This window comes from Rhamphochromis sp. 'chilingali' (genome assembly GCF_963969265.1).
Source record: "Rhamphochromis sp. 'chilingali' genome assembly, chromosome: 11".
NCBI lineage: Eukaryota > Metazoa > Chordata > Actinopteri > Cichliformes > Cichlidae > Rhamphochromis > Rhamphochromis sp. 'chilingali'.
The window spans coordinates 32628984-32644738 of record NC_137938.1 but is presented as its reverse complement, the minus strand read 5'-3'; the positions used below and the strand labels follow the sequence as shown (position 1 = coordinate 32644738).

The following is a 15755-nucleotide window of genomic DNA, read 5'->3' as shown; positions in this document are numbered from 1 at the left end:
GAGAGAGATCACATAATGTTGATCTAACAGAATAGAGTGTTCTCAGACAGTCGGGTATCCCTGCTGTGCTAAAATATTTGAAGCTAACATCTCAAAGAGTAAGCATGCTTTTGTTTATGTAGTTGTCCAGTCAGCCTCATGGTTTGACTGCTTTGTTCTTCACCACCATACATCGCCTGTCTGAATCTTATGTATGTATTTGAACATGTCAATCCACCAATGTCGATGTGGGGTTTTTTTTTCTGTACAGGTCATGCAGGGCCTGGCTTGGGTCGGCTCAACAGTTCTGCTTAAATTCCTGCTATCCACAGTCTTGGGTGCCTCTGATGATGTAAGTAACTCTAACTCCCCGTCTGTAAAATCAAACCCTTTTTCTTGACTCAACAATAATAATGGAAATGAACATTTTTAGGTCATTGTGTAGATATTAAGTAGATGAACCAAAAATGACCTCATAAGTGGGCTGATATAGTAGCTCAGTTAATATAAATGTAAATGGACTAGCCATATGGAGCACTTGAGCCATGTTTGATATTCACTATCAGAAAATGTCAAATTGAATTATTAAGAACGGAATTAAATATGCAAAATTTAAGAATAATTTTTTCACAGGGTGGATTAAAGTTTTATTCAAAAATGTATGTTTTCTAGGCTCACATCAGTGGATTAATCAAGTCTAAGTTCACGAGCTACAAGGACTTTCACACTCTGATGTATACATGTGCTGCTGAATTTGACTTCATGGAGTTGGAGGTAAATTCTGTTCCTTTGTCAGAGCTAAAAATTTGTCTCCCTGCCACTAAAGGATGACGAGTGATCACTGTGATTCTGAGCTGAAGCCTTCCCTGATAAAATTCTAGTCTCAGGCAGTTTTTTGAGGAAAATCTTGCCAGGTCTCACTTTTTAAAATGTCAGTGCTGTGAAGATGTCAGAAATGCTGTTAAAGGCCTGCTCCTTTGTATCAGAGCTGCTGGATTGTCTTACAGCAGGGCTGAGTGTGGAAGAAACCAGAACTGTGCTCTGAATTTGACAAGAAACAAAATCTGACAGCAAAACCTGGCAGCTCATTTTGGGCTGAGTTATGGGCTAGACAGTCGCCTGGTTTTGTGTGTGGTTTCTCAGCACTGCAGAGGAAACGGTGCATGCTTTTGGAACAGGCTGGCTCAAGCAAAATGCAGTGAAGCAGCTGTAATCAGTGCAGTCATATACTTTCTTAATGCTTTAAGATTCATTTTATTTAATTAGCACTTTGCAGTTTTATTGTAATCTGTTTATTATATATAGAATTGCAACATATCATGATTCATAATATTTTGGCCTTTAAGCATTTGCAGTTAATTATTGCAGTGCTCAATTAAGAATTTCCCAAACTGTTATTTATTTTTATAACCATGTTTGTATTTTAGTAGTAATTTGCTGTGCATTAGTCTCTCACTTGCCGGCCACCTCCTTGAAATTATTTCAGCTTAGATATACTACAATGCTCAGATGTGATAGTTGTCCTCTGTCTCTGAAAGTATTATTGTAGGATATACCTAACAATATAAAGGGTCTTGAGGCGGCTGTTGTTGTGATTTGGCTCTATAAAAATAAAACTGAGTTGAATTGAATTGTCTTCTTCTCTGCCTCAGACTCCTGTGCGTTACCTTAAAACGTTGCTGCTGCCCATCAATGTGCTGGTGGTTGCTCTCATTGCTGGCAGGGTAAGTCCTCTTGTAGGCATAAAACCATCCCTATGAAAAGGATAAACATTTGTTTTGAAAGCAGCAGACGGTATCAGGTGAGGTGTATTGGGAAGCCTTGCTCAGAACAGTTATGGGTTTCTCTTGGTCTGTGGGAAAATGGATGAAAATTAGCAAGATCTGTCTTAGTCATCGCTCTTTTTGTTCTTGTATCGCCTATGCTACAGTTTACAGTACATTCCTGCATATTGAACCATCGAAATTGCTCAAACAGCTAGCATTTGACTTCATAAGTCCACATTCTCACATTCAGCTGTTGAATGTCTGGAAGGCTGGATGATTTTGCTGAAATCTTATGAAAGCAGCATTAATATGCAGTTTATGGCTGTATAAATATCATGGTGTCAGACTGACACTAAAGGTACAAGTGAACATCGTCACCACACCATGGTTCATATGAGAGAAAAGGTTCCTTCACTGAAAAAACTCCAGAGAAGATCACACATACTGGCTCATGAGCTTAGATACTTTATATTTTTAAGCTTGAGGTGAGGAAATGTTGGCAGAAAAAGCAAGAAAGCCCAAACAGTCATGTGTATAAGAAATCTTTTGTTTTTTTAAAAATCTCAAACTCTTCTGTGAAGAAGAAATTATGCAGCATGACTGTCAGAAAGTGTCTGCAGCATGAAAGCTATGATCTCACCTTTCAGAACAGCAGGCAGTCAGACATAAAGATCAAATCACTTATTGAGCCGTGAGCTTCTGCTTCACAGCAGCTGAAAGACAAAGCTGCTGTCTGCTCTTGTTAGTTCACGTAGATTTCCTTCCATTCTTGTGTAGACTAAGAAGCTTTTTTAAATTCAGGTGTTATTGTTTCCGTTTCAGTAAACTACAGTTGTTTTATTTGGACTTGTCAGGAACTGATATACATTTTTATATTTAAGCCTTTAAGGAAGGGAAGGATGAAAAGATTTCCCCCCGATTCTGGTCACGCTAACATTTGTAGATGGGAAACATCAGAGGAAAAATATTTGAGGAAGTCCTATTTATATGATTTAATCTCATTATACCCTGCCCACGCTAAGCTAAGAACACATGAATCAGTTTGACAAAGCATGATATGCAGAGCATTTAAACATGAGAAGAAATATCCTTCGAAGTATTTGTCTTTTTCAGACCATCCAGGATATAGTCCGGTGCCTGAGGCACGGGGAGAAGACGTTGGCCAAGACTGAGGACGCTGACGAAGCTGCAGGGTGAGGCTTCCTCTCTAGGGTGATTTCAAGGACTTGATGCATTCTGTTGATCAAACAGAAACTGTGTTTAACTGGGAAAATAAAATGCTCTAAAATAATGCAGTGTCTTACCTTTAAAAGTAAAATAATGGCTTGATTTTTGTTTTGAGTGGGCAGCTGGCTTCACATATTTCTGTTTTGTGTTGCAGGTCTGAAATAGCTGCAAAAGGAGAGGTGAGAAAAATACTTACTTCATTTATTTTTTTTGTTAAATATATGCAGATATAAAAATTATCTTGACCACACCTCCACGTGTTCCCTTTTCCTAAACCTGTTTTATATGATTATATTCTCCCGTGCAGTGAAGTCTGCTCAGTTTCTATGCCCCAGAGTGATTTTGATCCCTTTTCTCATTACCAGGAAATCAAAGGCATTTTTCCCTTCTGCTATGAAATCCCACTCTACTGCCTTTTGTCTGCTTTCTCCCAGCTGCTTCATGTCATTTTCTGTAATATCTCTCTCTGGGCAGTAAAATGTTCAGATGTTCAGTTTCTAAAGCTTGCCTATATAATGGCTCTGATGGTCTATAAATGCTCAGAGAGGAACACTTTCTCACTGCGCAGGAAAATACAGGTTAAAATGTACTGAAGAGATCACAGCTAAGGAGCAGATCGCAGTGCTGTTTCTGATTGTAGTTAATGACAACTTCCACTGTTTGTTTTTTTAGTTTGCAGTATGTGCATCACAAATTTAGATCAAATAAATTTGATTGCTTAATCCAATCCTACATCAAATGAGCGACACTAACATTACTGAAATGCGTCTGCACTTTATGTCCGTAAACAGCACAGCTGTCATCTGTGACTTTTCCATCTGTGGCGTTGAATCCAGAGTTCTCAGTTGGCTAATTGTCATTTAAAACAGAGAGCAACAGGAAGGCGAGCATTAAGACACACCATTATAGACTAAATACTGAATTTAAATTCAAATAAAACATAGTGGTTTTGTTAATACTTTTTTTAATAGTTACATTTTTGTGTTCAAAGATGATTTTGCAGGCATCGTAACATTTGGCATCCTTGACAGGTATGCCAATGTCATTTGTGCCATTGGCATACCTGCCAGTTCTGGTCTTATCAGGCAAATGCTGGTTTATCAACATAGATCTCACAAAAAGACCCCACGACCTCACCCCACCCTCATAAAGTCTGTTTTTCAAACGTTGGTCAGAAACATGCACACACGTAACCTAATATAGGTCATAATGTAGAGCACAAAAAAGTTGATACGGTCCCACTGTTTGGTTGATGCCCTTCCAAAGCCCTGACTAGCTCTCCTCGTGTAACGGCCATCTCCTCCACACTCTGGAGACTATGTTGGCAGACATAGCACACTGCCTTTGCAACCTGATTGGGCTGCAGGTTCTCTTTTATGCTCCCAACTGTAAGAAGGATAGTAACAGATACTGAGAGAGAGTAATGGCCTGTAGTTACCACCTGAAAAGCCGTTCTCTTTCTGTGGCGGCTTTGCTGTTGTCTCTCCAGTGCTCCTGTTTTTACTTTGATTTGCGCCTCAGGATGTAAAATGGGTTCACAATAGATTCTGCTTCCTAAGTGAACTGATTGATATCTCTAAACGTAACGGACTCTGTGTTTTATTACAGTGATTCATTTATTTTTTTTTTTTGTCTGAGCAATACATTTAAAAACAGACCATCTATATATTTGTTACACCTCAAAGGTGGACACACTGTAGGCTTGTATCCACAGATGAAACATTGAGCTTTTTGAACTGGTATCTACATATAGAATTTTTCCACTCTAAGGAGTCAAAGTGCTTCTTACTGAAAGCCACTTGCACTCTTTCATGTGGTGCGATTCAATGAGTTTGGGCAGTCTGGGGTTCAGCATCTTGTCCAGCAGCACAACTGCGGTTGCTAGACAACCAGCTGTCCCTCTTGAGCCACAATGGCTCAATTTTTGCTTCTTAAATTACTTACAATATATTTAAATTTCAATCATTTGACAACTTGATCAAATATTTTAGCAGAACCTGACAGTAAAGAAAATATCAGGTCTATGTTCAAATATACACTCTGCCCTTTAATCAGTGTGAAAAGCACTTTGTGATAAGTAGTCATTAAGGCAGCAATGTAAAATACTATGAAATATGAATTTATATAGCAATGTCAGTCAAGTTGTGTTTTATGAGTCAAACAGATTTTGTGAAACACTCGACTACAGAAGAGTTTCTGGTAGATGATTGTGGATTTGTTTAATTTTCTGTGTGTCCGTTTTGATTCGATCTGTGTGTGAACCTGTTTCTCTGTAGATGGTGTACCACAGTCTGCAGCTGGTGGCTTTTGCTGTCCTGGCCATCCTCATTATGCGCCTGAAGCTCTTCCTGACGCCACACATGTGCATCATGGCGTCATTGATCTGCTCCAGACAGGTCTGTCTCTCAGTGATGCACAAAAGCAAAACAAAAAAACTGCTTTCAATATTGTTTTACTTACAAAGTCTCCTCTTTACTTAAATATAATGAGTATGTTCTGTCCCTTCAGCTCTTTGGCTGGATTGGGGAGAAGTTTAAGCAGCACACTGTGGTTTTTGCTGTATTGGCCATCATGGCCATACAGGGAATGACCAATCTGCAGGCCCAGTGGGCGATCATTGGAGAGTTCAGCAACCTGCCCCAGGAGGAGCTGCTGGACTGGATCCAGGAAAACACCCGTCCTAGTGAGTGACCTTGCCTGATTTCATCGCTACCGAGCAAACAATAGTATTAAACAAGTATTAAGATTAATAAGCAGCTCGCCCTGATTGCAGCATAAAATTTTAAAGTACCGTATTTCCCGGACTACAAAGCGCACCTGAATATTAGCCGCACAAGCTAAAAGCAGGGGAAAATCCTGTTTTGTACATACATTAGCCGCACCTGACTAAAAGCCGCAGGTGTTTCAATGTTGACTTATCATATGTAAGAGAATATGCACAAAGGGAATTGTCAGGAAAGAGATGGCTGTTTGGAGACACACCCCTTTTATTAATATTTTGAAAAACAAGTTATGGGTACATATTTGCACATGTAGTACATAACAATAACCTACAGCACACCAGAAAAATAGATTCGGACTACCTTTTAGGCTCAGGTGCAGTGACACGGCTTTAACAAAAAGAAAAGTCAGTCATTCACCACCATCTTTCTCTTCTTCCTGCGCACTAAAACCACCAAAGTCCTCTCCTCCAGTGTCGGATACAAACAGGCTCAGGATGGCTTCGTCATCCACTCTCCGCTTCTCTCCTTTGTTGTCACTTTCAAAACCAAAGAAATCCTCATTGTCAGTGTCGGAGTCCTCCTCTCCATCATGCAGCAGTCCAGCCCTTCAAAATCCGGTGGTGATCGTGGATGTTTTCACACTTTTCCACGCTGTCAGATTCCACCGGTGGAGTTGGGCATAACTTGCTTTTCGCAAGTTTATCGCTGCTCATCATCCACGCCTCCCGCTGAACGCGTAGCGCTACTTTGAAGTTTGTTTTTCGCGCTACTTCGTACGGCACTACGTTGCCTGGCGGACGGACATGTGACTAACATACCACTCTTGAACCCCGATCCTTCCGCCAGGCAACGTAGTGCCGTACAACAGCGGAACAAACAAAACAAATCGTCTTACGATATCACAAAAATCACGGACAATCCATAGAAAAGCCGCACCTGACTAAAAGCCGCAGGGTTCAAAGCTTGTGCAAAAAGTAGCGGCTTATAGCCCGACAATTACGGTATATTCTATTGTTATAAATTATGAAGTACTGTATATAATCTAATGAATGAAAACTTTCCTGTTTGATGCTCTGCTTTTGGTTTGTTTTCTTTTTATTTGGTTTTTGCTTTGATTGCAGATGCTGTGTTTGCTGGAGCGATGCCCACCATGGCCAGCGTAAAGCTTTCCACTGGTCGGCCTATTGTCAACCACCCTCACTACGAAGATGCTGGGCTGAGGTCAGAGGAATCTACAGCTCTTCTTCAATCTCCAATCTAGCATTAAATTAGCTATAAAAGATTTAAAATGACCATTCTTCAAATGATGATTGTGCTACTTTTCACTTCATTAACTTAATTCTGGAAGCAAAAATGTTGGGTCAATTTTTCCCCACATCAAAAATACAGGTCCTTTATTACCTTTTTGTTCTCATCCCACTGCTTTATCACACTTTATAACATTGTTGATTCTCACAGAGAGAGAACCAAGCTGGTCTACTCCATGTACAGCCGCATGTCTGGAGAAACTGTTAAGAGGAACCTCATGAAGCTGGGAGTAGAGTTTTTCATCCTTGAGGATTCGTGGTGCACCAGGCGAACCAGGTACTGCAACAGCACCGCTGCTCCTTTCACTGTCGTGTGCACAGTAGACAAGCTTAAGTCGACCCCCCTACTGCAGCAGTCCACGCTGCTAATGAAGTTGCACGATTAAACAGTCAATTTGTGTTTATTATTATATTTACAAAATGCCACAGTTTTTGTGTTGGTTGTATCATTTTATTTTGTTGTATTTATCCGCGATACCTTAAAGGCCAGTCCGTAAAAATATTGTCTGACATTAAACCGGTCCGTGGCGCAAAAGAGTTTGGGGACCACTACCCTGCTGGACAACTTTTACTCCTTTTAGGCAAACAGTGCAACCATTAAGTTTGCTGTTAAATCTGTTTTGACCACTGTTAACACAACACAATAAAAATTTGAAGAATATTTTCAAAAAGGGATTAATTAAAAAGACAAACAAAATGGAATCGAATTCAACTTTGTCATTGCACATGTCACAAGTACAAGGCAACGAAATGCAGTTTGCATCCATCCAGAAGTGCTTTAGCCATGATATAGATATATTTCAAATATATATTAGCAATAATATAGATATATTACAGAAATGGGTCTGTTATAGGTATGTTACAATGTACACGGTATGAAGGTATGTTATGAATATGCAATAACTATAAGTATGTATAGGCTATGAACAGGATATAAATATGGAAACTATACAGAAATATGAACTATGCAAGTTATAAACAGTTGTAAACAGTTGTAGAACTATAATTATTGTATTGTACAGAATGATTGTTTATACAGAATTATACAGTAGTGCAGTTAAGATAAGTGAAATATGTGGATAATTTCTACAGAGGCTGTATAAAGTGCTAGTGGTTGTGAGTGTTGGTTCAGTCCATGTTATTATTGTGTGTATGAGGGTACAGTTGTCCATTTGTTTGTTTTTGTCCATTGTGTGTGTGTGTGTAGGTGGTTGTGGGTGTGTGTATGTTCAGTCCGTGAGTTTAATGTGAGTTCAGGAGTCTGACAGCTGTGGGGAAGAAGCTGTTCCGGTACCTGGTGGTCTTAGTCCGGAGGCTGTAGCACCTCCCAGAGGGCAGTAGGGTGAAGAGTCCATGTGCTGAGTGACTGGAGTCTTTGATGATTTTCCCAGCCCTTTTCAGACACCGCTTCCTGTAGATGTCATTTATGGTGCTCCGGTGATGCGCTGGGCAGTTTTCACGACCCTCTGCAACGCCTTCCGGCCCAAAGCAGAGCAGTTCCCGTACCAGACTGTTATACAGGTGGTCAGGATGCTCTCGATGGTGCAGCGATAGAGGTTCACCAGGATGTCTGAGGACAGGTGGTTCTTCCTCCGAGTCCTCAGGAAGAAGAGGCGCTGGTGAGCCTTCTTGTCCAGCTTGGAGCAGTTGGTCGTCCAGATGAGATCCTCGGAGATGTGGACTCCCAGGAACTTGAAGCTGCGCACACGCTCCACAGCCGTCCCTTTAATGTAGATGGGTGGATGTGGGTCAGCAAAATGGTATCCCTGAAACCTTTAACATTGCCTTTTATCTTATTTAATTCTTGTTTATCTTTCTCATTCTTCCTCTCCATCAGACCTGGGTGCAGCATGCCAGAGATCTGGGATATTGAGGACCCCCAAAATGTTGGTAAAACCCCCCTCTGCACCCATATTTCCAGGAACTCTCGACCCCACTTTACCACAGTCTTTTCCAATGACATTTACAAAGTTCTCAAAGTCCCCAAAGCCACCAAAGATCTCAGATAACATCGCTGGACACACTGGCTCAACACCAAACTGTTCTTTGCGTCACTTCTTTGTCGTGCATTTTTTGGTCACTCACTGCCGTTGCTGCTTTTTACTTCCCGAAAACCCCGGTTCCACATTTCTTTTGTTATTCTGATTCACCAAACGGTGGCTCAAAAACAGGTTGGACATAACAAACAAGTATGCCATGAGTCTAAAACCTCTTGGTGGCATCACAGCTCTCAGTATTTTTAATTCAAAGTCTCTTTCCAGACTAGCTATTGCTGCGTTGTTGTCACTAGTGATGTTCATTATATGAAAGCCAGGCGGTGGTGGTTGTAGCTCTCCATTTAGCTTCCTGGCATTGGTCTTGTTACATATATTCCTTATTTTAAGGGATGCTCTACTTACATTTGTATAGTGTTTTTCTTACTGTGTAGACCCAATTTTGACTTTCACTTCAGAAGTAAACTTTTGTCTGGCAAGACCAATCAGTGATGTCCACATACTGTGAAGCAATACCCTCTGCAAACCTGGCAAAAGCTGACTTCTTCTATTGTTATGCACAGTGTTGATGTATGAAACGATTTTTCAGTAGTACACTATTTTTATAATTTATTGGTGTCACCGTTTTTATGCAACTTTAAAAGTGTTGAAACATTTTATTTTCAAGCAAACAGTGTTTTGAGGCTTTTGGGAGTCTAGGAAGAAAATAATGTTCTTGTGTTTTAAAATGTACATAACATTGATGTCTATGTGAACTGAATTCACTCAAAAAACATTTTAGCTTAATTGGGAGCAGAGCTTTTGTTGTTGCTTCAGTAATAGTTAGTTTATTGTATAATTTTTATGTCCGAGAAGGTAACGAAAACATCGATTTCTTTGATTTTTTTGTAAATACTGACTACGTTGTTTTGTAAACTGCTGATGGCCTTTAAAATGTTCTTTGTGCTTCTTGAATTATTGTTTGTTGCCAAAGGAAGTTTTATTATCAAAGCTGCATATTCAGGGTACTGTAGCATATGAAAAATTCATTTTTATGTGACAGCCAATCAGTTATTCGTAGCAGTAAATTTTATGGTAATGGAGCAGTCGCCGGTTCCTTTGTCGGACCACATTAAAAACATGCCTCATTTGATTTATGCCATTACTTGAGAATAACAATGCCCCTGTCATGTCTGTTTAATAAATATGTAGCTATAGCCAGAAACGGATCAGCTTGGCTTATTTTGGCAAAATGGGGAAAAGAGCTTAACTGGCTCCTTTAGAGAGTTATAGGAAAAAAACATAACAGGTCATAGTGTGATAACTTGAAAACAAGGTGACGTAGGATTTTGAAATTGATACCATAAGTGCGTCTACTAACAACTGCGGGCGACCTCGTCGTCAAGGTCAGAGGTCAGGTTTTCTGAAAATCTTGTAACAGGATGACTCCAGATGGAAGTCCAATTGATTTTCAAATTGATGGCATAGGTGCATTTATTAAAAATCTGAAACGAAAACTCTGAATCCCTTTTAGGGAAGAAGTTTGGTGACCTTGGTCTCAAAGTCAAGCTCAGGTGAATCTTGGGAACATGACACTCAATTCATATTGTAGGTCTGTCTGCTAAAAATCTCAGACGAGTTTGAATCCCAGTGACTTCGAACTCAAGGTCAGCTTTCTAAAAACCACCTAGGCCATGAATTACTTGTTTAAATAAACCTGAATCTTCACGTCTAAAAGTCTTGATCAGCAGCTGATGGCTCAAGTTACATTAATATTTTCACAATTTACAATAAAGAACTAAGATTTTGCTCATTCCCTCAAAATACATCTGTACAGAGTTTAACCGTTCAGCTTCAGCCGCCTACAAACAGTGAAGCTTGTCCTGATTGTCTGTGGTGTCAGGAACGAACCTCAGAGACCATTCTCGTGGGATTTTTACATTGCAAAGCAAATTTCTCATCAAAGTTGAAATATTTTAATTTGGGTAAACATGGATTTGCCTGTAATGCTGCAGTTTTCCCTATTTCAGAGATTTGGTTGGTTTATTTGTCTTAATAATAATCAGATTCAATAAACCCTTGGAGTCAGTTTTATGCCTGTTAAGATTCATAAGTGCCATGACTCCTGGTAAAGGAGTTTTTTAATCTTTTCAGACTTGTATCCCTCTGTATAATCTATGAAACTCTGAGCTTCTTTACTGATGTGTAATTAATATTAAAATGACAATAAAAACCGGCACAATACACTTTCGTACACTTGTGTTTTACACCCTGCAGCACCACAACTCGCCGTGGTGCACGACCTGCAGAAACAGCTGTTTATCGCACTGTGCTGCTCTTAGGTGGTGTGATGAAAATGTTTTGCTACAAAATCACAATTCCATGTTCAAGTTTCATTTGTTTGCTTGTTTTGTCCTCCCAGTCCTTGTGCTAAGGTGAGACACAAACTTGTTGGCTATAGCTTAATATTTGGTATACAGACATGTGGTGAGTGTGGCTCTTTTAAAAATGTAAAACTATTCCTGTGAGAGGAGTGAACCACCTTCACCAACAGGAGTAACTCAACCGTCACCACTCAGGTGTTTTTTCTATTGCCACTTTTCTTCATAAGATATTTCCTCCAGTCATTTATAAAAATGTATCAATGATTGTTTTAGTTTATATAAAAAAAGCTGATTTTGTTTGTTTTCTTGACAGATTAAAGATGTGTCTTGGGGTGAATAATTTACCTGACTTTGGAATCAGGAATAAGATAAGATTTTTTTTTTGTTGAAAACTGTTATCTTCACGGTTGGGAAAAAGTCGTTTCTGTGATGTGAATAAATGTGGCGAATTAATGTCTGAAGATTTTAATGGTGTACAAGCGAGCTTGCAAGTGCCCGGTTTTAAGCAACTGTGCCATTGTCACACTTTCCCAGACACTTTGACAAAATCACTTTATTCCACTCTCTGGCCTCGTTGTGTTTCTGATGTTTTTTCTATTTGTCTATATTTTCTGTATTTAAAAAATAAAATATTTGGAGTGAGCACCATTGCTTTGTCTTAAATGTAGATGTGAAAAGCACAAATCAAGCATTTATTTGAATTTTTAAAAAGATTGTTTATTGATTTATTTGAATCTGGTGTATTTTCCATTTATTTTTTTGTTGGCTGTATTCGTCATGCTTTCTTTGCGCTCTGCACTGCCTTTGTAGACATTCAAGAGTCACATCAAATATGTCCTGACAGCATTGGGAGAAACTCGCCCACTGACCTGATCACAACACCTGTTTGGTTGTAATGGTGAGGCTGAATGTCTCGTGAGTAACTGCCTTTAGCTAACTGTTCTTTAGCTGTTGTTTACACAAAGTCAGTGTGTGATGCTCAGATTGGAATACAGGTCTCTCTTTATTAGCCTTCTGATTCTATTCTGATAAATTGGCACTGTGTCCCCTGCCTATGATGGCCTACCCCAGTTGTCATAGAGTGATGGATTTCTTTTGATTTGTTAAAATTCCGTAAGTGAAATAATTTTTCCACCTAATCCAGGACAGAACCATAAACCTCCACTTCGCACAGACTCAGATATTCCTCTCTTCCTGGGATGACAACGTTAACGTAGCGGCCATCCATCCCGTTGCATTGGAACTCTTGAATGCCGCCTGCAGGGATACTTGTGATCACAGCACACCTGGCAAAGGAAGCAGAAATCACTTGATTAACCTGGATACTTTCACCATGTCTCTGATGTAATGGTTTTGAATAACGCTGGGTTCTTCAGATTTCACTTAGAGCTGCACAAGGAGCTGACCATGAAGGAGAAAGCTGGCAAGTTTAATCTATTAATGTTTTTGCTTAATGGTTGGAGTCACAGAGTGTATTGATTAATGTACTGCTGCTGCCATCAAGACTGTAAAAGACAAAAATCCCAACTGAGGTCCAATTTGATAATGCTTTAAATTATGCTAAATTATAATGCTTTCAGTTTTTATTCTGTAAAGTACCTGGGATTGCTGTTTCCATTGTTGTCAAGAGAGTCTCCAATGCGAATCTCAGCCCTGTTGAGTCGTTCTGGGTCAGAATCAGAGTTGACTATCTTAACAGAAAACACTTTGTGTGTTTTGCGCAGGTCAAGTCGCCACCAGGGGATGTTGTCATAGCTTGTCTGAGTGCAGGATCCTTTTTCTGGGTCGCTGTTACGATTTCCATCTATGGCGTTATATGCAAGCCCTAAGGTCTGCACTGATGACTGTGTGGCTTTTCCTTGGAGTGCAAGGTTCTCTCCTGCAAAATAAGGTTGAGGGATTTATGTTCTCATCACAGACACATCAAGACAGTTTACTTGAATGGATGAGATGATCAACGCAGAGACCTTTAAACAAGCTCTCACAACTTTTGTTTTTTTTTTTGGGGGGGTTTGTGGAGCCAACTGAAATTTTAAAAACTGTGCCGTACTTGTTTTTTAAATTTTTTCTCAACAGTTTAATGGTTACACTTTTTGGCATCTTCCTGGAAGAGAGCTGCTCGCTTCCTCAGTTTTCCAGAGTACAGTTCAGCAGTGACTATAGTGGCTTGCAAAAGTACTCGGCCCCCTTGAACTTTCCCACATTTTGTCACATTACAGCTACAAACATGAATCAATTTTATTGGAATTCCCCGTGAAAGACCAACACAAAGTGGTGTACACGTGAGAAGTGGAACGAAAATCATACATGATTTCAAACATTTTTTACAAATAACTGCAAAGTGGGGTGTGCGTAATTATTCAGCCCCCTTTGGTCTGAGTGCAGTCAGCTGCCCATAGACATTGCCTGATGAGTGCTAATGACTAAATAGAGTGCACCTGTGTGTAATCTAATGTCAGTACAAATACAGCTGCTCTGTGACGGCCTCAGAGGTTGTCTAAGAGAATATTGGGAGCAACAACACCATGAAGTCCAAAGAACACACCAGACAGGTCAGGGATAAAGTTATTGAGAAATTTAAAGCAGGCTTAGGCTACAAAAAGATTTCCCAAGCCTTGAACATCCCACAGAGCACTGTTCAAGCGATCATTCAGAAATGGAAGGAGTATGGCACAACTGTAAACCTACCAAGACAAGGCCATCCACCTAAACTCACAGGCCGAACAAGGAGAGCGCTGATCAGAAATGCAGCCAAGAGGCCCATGGTGACTGTAGACGAGCTGCAGAGATCTACAGCTCAGGTGGGGGAATCTGTCCATAGGACAACTATTAGTCGTGCACTGCACAAAGTTCTGGGGGTGCTTCTCTTCAGCAGGGACAGGGAAGCTGGTCAGAGTTGATGAGAAGATGGATGGAGCCAAATACAGGGCAATCTTGGAAGAAAACCTCTTGGAGTCTGCAAAAGACTTGAGACTGGGGCGGAGGTTTACCTTCCAGCAGGACAACGACCCAAAACATAAAGCCAGGGCAACAATGGAGTGGTTTAAAACAAAACATCCATGTGTTAGAATGGCCCAGTCAAAGTCCAGATCTAAATCCAATCGAGAATCTGTGGAAAGATCTGAAAACTGCTGAAGAAGAATGGGCAAGAATTTCAGTCTCTAGATGTGCAAAGCTGGTAGAGACATACAAAAAAGTATGGTGAGAAAGAAAAGGGTGTTGTTTAATTTCTTACCAGTTGGGGCATGATACCCATAAACCTCCACTTCACAGAGTGTAAGAATTCTGTTTGAACCTGGTAAAAGCACAGTGACATAACGTCCCTCCACACGATTACTGAAAGTTATGGTGTGTGAGCTCCCTGCAGGAATTGAAGAAATTATAGCAACCCTAAAAGAGAGGAAGAAGCCTGTAGTCTCAAGTCTTTCTATTATACAGAAAAGTTTCAGATAAATACTGAATACACTGGAAATTATCAGTGACTCACCGTGGGTTTGCAGCGCCATTGTCTTGTAACTTGTTGCCAATATGAATCTCTGCTCCATTGATCCTTTCTTCGCAACAGTCTTCTCGATTGGTGATGATCATGGAGGTGATTATATAGGACTCCAGCAAGTCTACTCTCCACCAGGGGTTTGCCTCTGTTGCAGTGTGACTGCATGATCCATAATTAAAGCGAGATTTACGGTTTCCATCGATAGCATTACCCGCTGCTGCAAATCCATCCCACTCTCCCGGGTCGATTAGACGTGACTGCGTGGCTTTTCCACGTAAAGCCACATTTTCTGTAAAAGATATAAACATATTTTCATCAGCTTTGTTTTTCCTTTGGAGGAATTGATATCATCCAAAAACCTGTGTGTTCAATCTACGATCATTAGCTTGACATGAAAGTTGAGCCTTTAGGGTTCCAAGTAGTAACAACACACATGACTTTCTCGATCAGTTCATTTTGGTTATTGCTTAGCTTTTGGGCATCATCTTCAAGAGGTTAATATTTTGTTGTTGTTTTTTTACAGATTTGACTTAACACGTATTGGATGGAACGCCATGAAATTTGCACAATCAATACATGTCATTAACTTTGGTGATCTTTTTTTTATACAGTTAGGATGTCCACTTTTATTTTTTTAATTCTACTATGATTGGATCAGCATGCCATTTTTATGTACATTCACATTTGTTTTACAGTTAAAAATAATACTACTGCATCTAGTGATCTTTTATAATTGATCCTAATGTGCTGGTATTTGTACATCGTACTTACGGTAAGTGAAGACTGAGGACATCTGCACAAAGAGGAGCAAAAGAGATGCTCTACTGAAGCTCATAATTCTGGTTGATACAAAGAAGATAAAAAAAGATTTAGGTTAGGTAATTTAGGTTTTTCCAAATG

The 15755-nt window shown here is 39.9% G+C and overlaps 2 protein-coding genes across 2 annotated transcripts in view; one reads left to right on the top strand and one right to left on the bottom strand.

Moving 5' to 3' along the window:
• dpy19l1l (dpy-19-like 1, like (H. sapiens)) overlaps positions 1-12027 on the top strand; it is a 28753-nt gene extending 16726 nt beyond the window's left edge. Inside the window, exons 12-21 of the mRNA XM_080897614.1 lie at positions 251-331; positions 652-753; positions 1632-1703; positions 2859-2938; positions 3127-3151; positions 5249-5368; positions 5481-5655; positions 6817-6916; positions 7154-7279; positions 8840-12027. Coding sequence (XP_080753740.1) covers positions 251-331; positions 652-753; positions 1632-1703; positions 2859-2938; positions 3127-3151; positions 5249-5368; positions 5481-5655; positions 6817-6916; positions 7154-7279; positions 8840-9011 — 1053 coding nt within the window. The 3' untranslated portion in view covers positions 9012-12027. The remainder of the gene's footprint in view (positions 1-250; positions 332-651; positions 754-1631; positions 1704-2858; positions 2939-3126; positions 3152-5248; positions 5369-5480; positions 5656-6816; positions 6917-7153; positions 7280-8839) is intronic.
• A 375-nt stretch (positions 12028-12402) lies between these two features.
• Positions 12403-15648, bottom strand: LOC308406057 (uncharacterized protein; the record flags this gene model as incomplete). Its single annotated transcript, XM_080896859.1, has 5 exons — positions 12403-12645; positions 12959-13238; positions 14595-14749; positions 14847-15144; positions 15627-15648. 5 exons carry the CDS (start codon positions 15646-15648, stop codon positions 12495-12497), a joined length of 906 nt encoding a protein of 301 aa, XP_080752985.1. The 3' UTR covers positions 12403-12494.
• Positions 15649-15755: the final 107 nt, after the last annotated feature.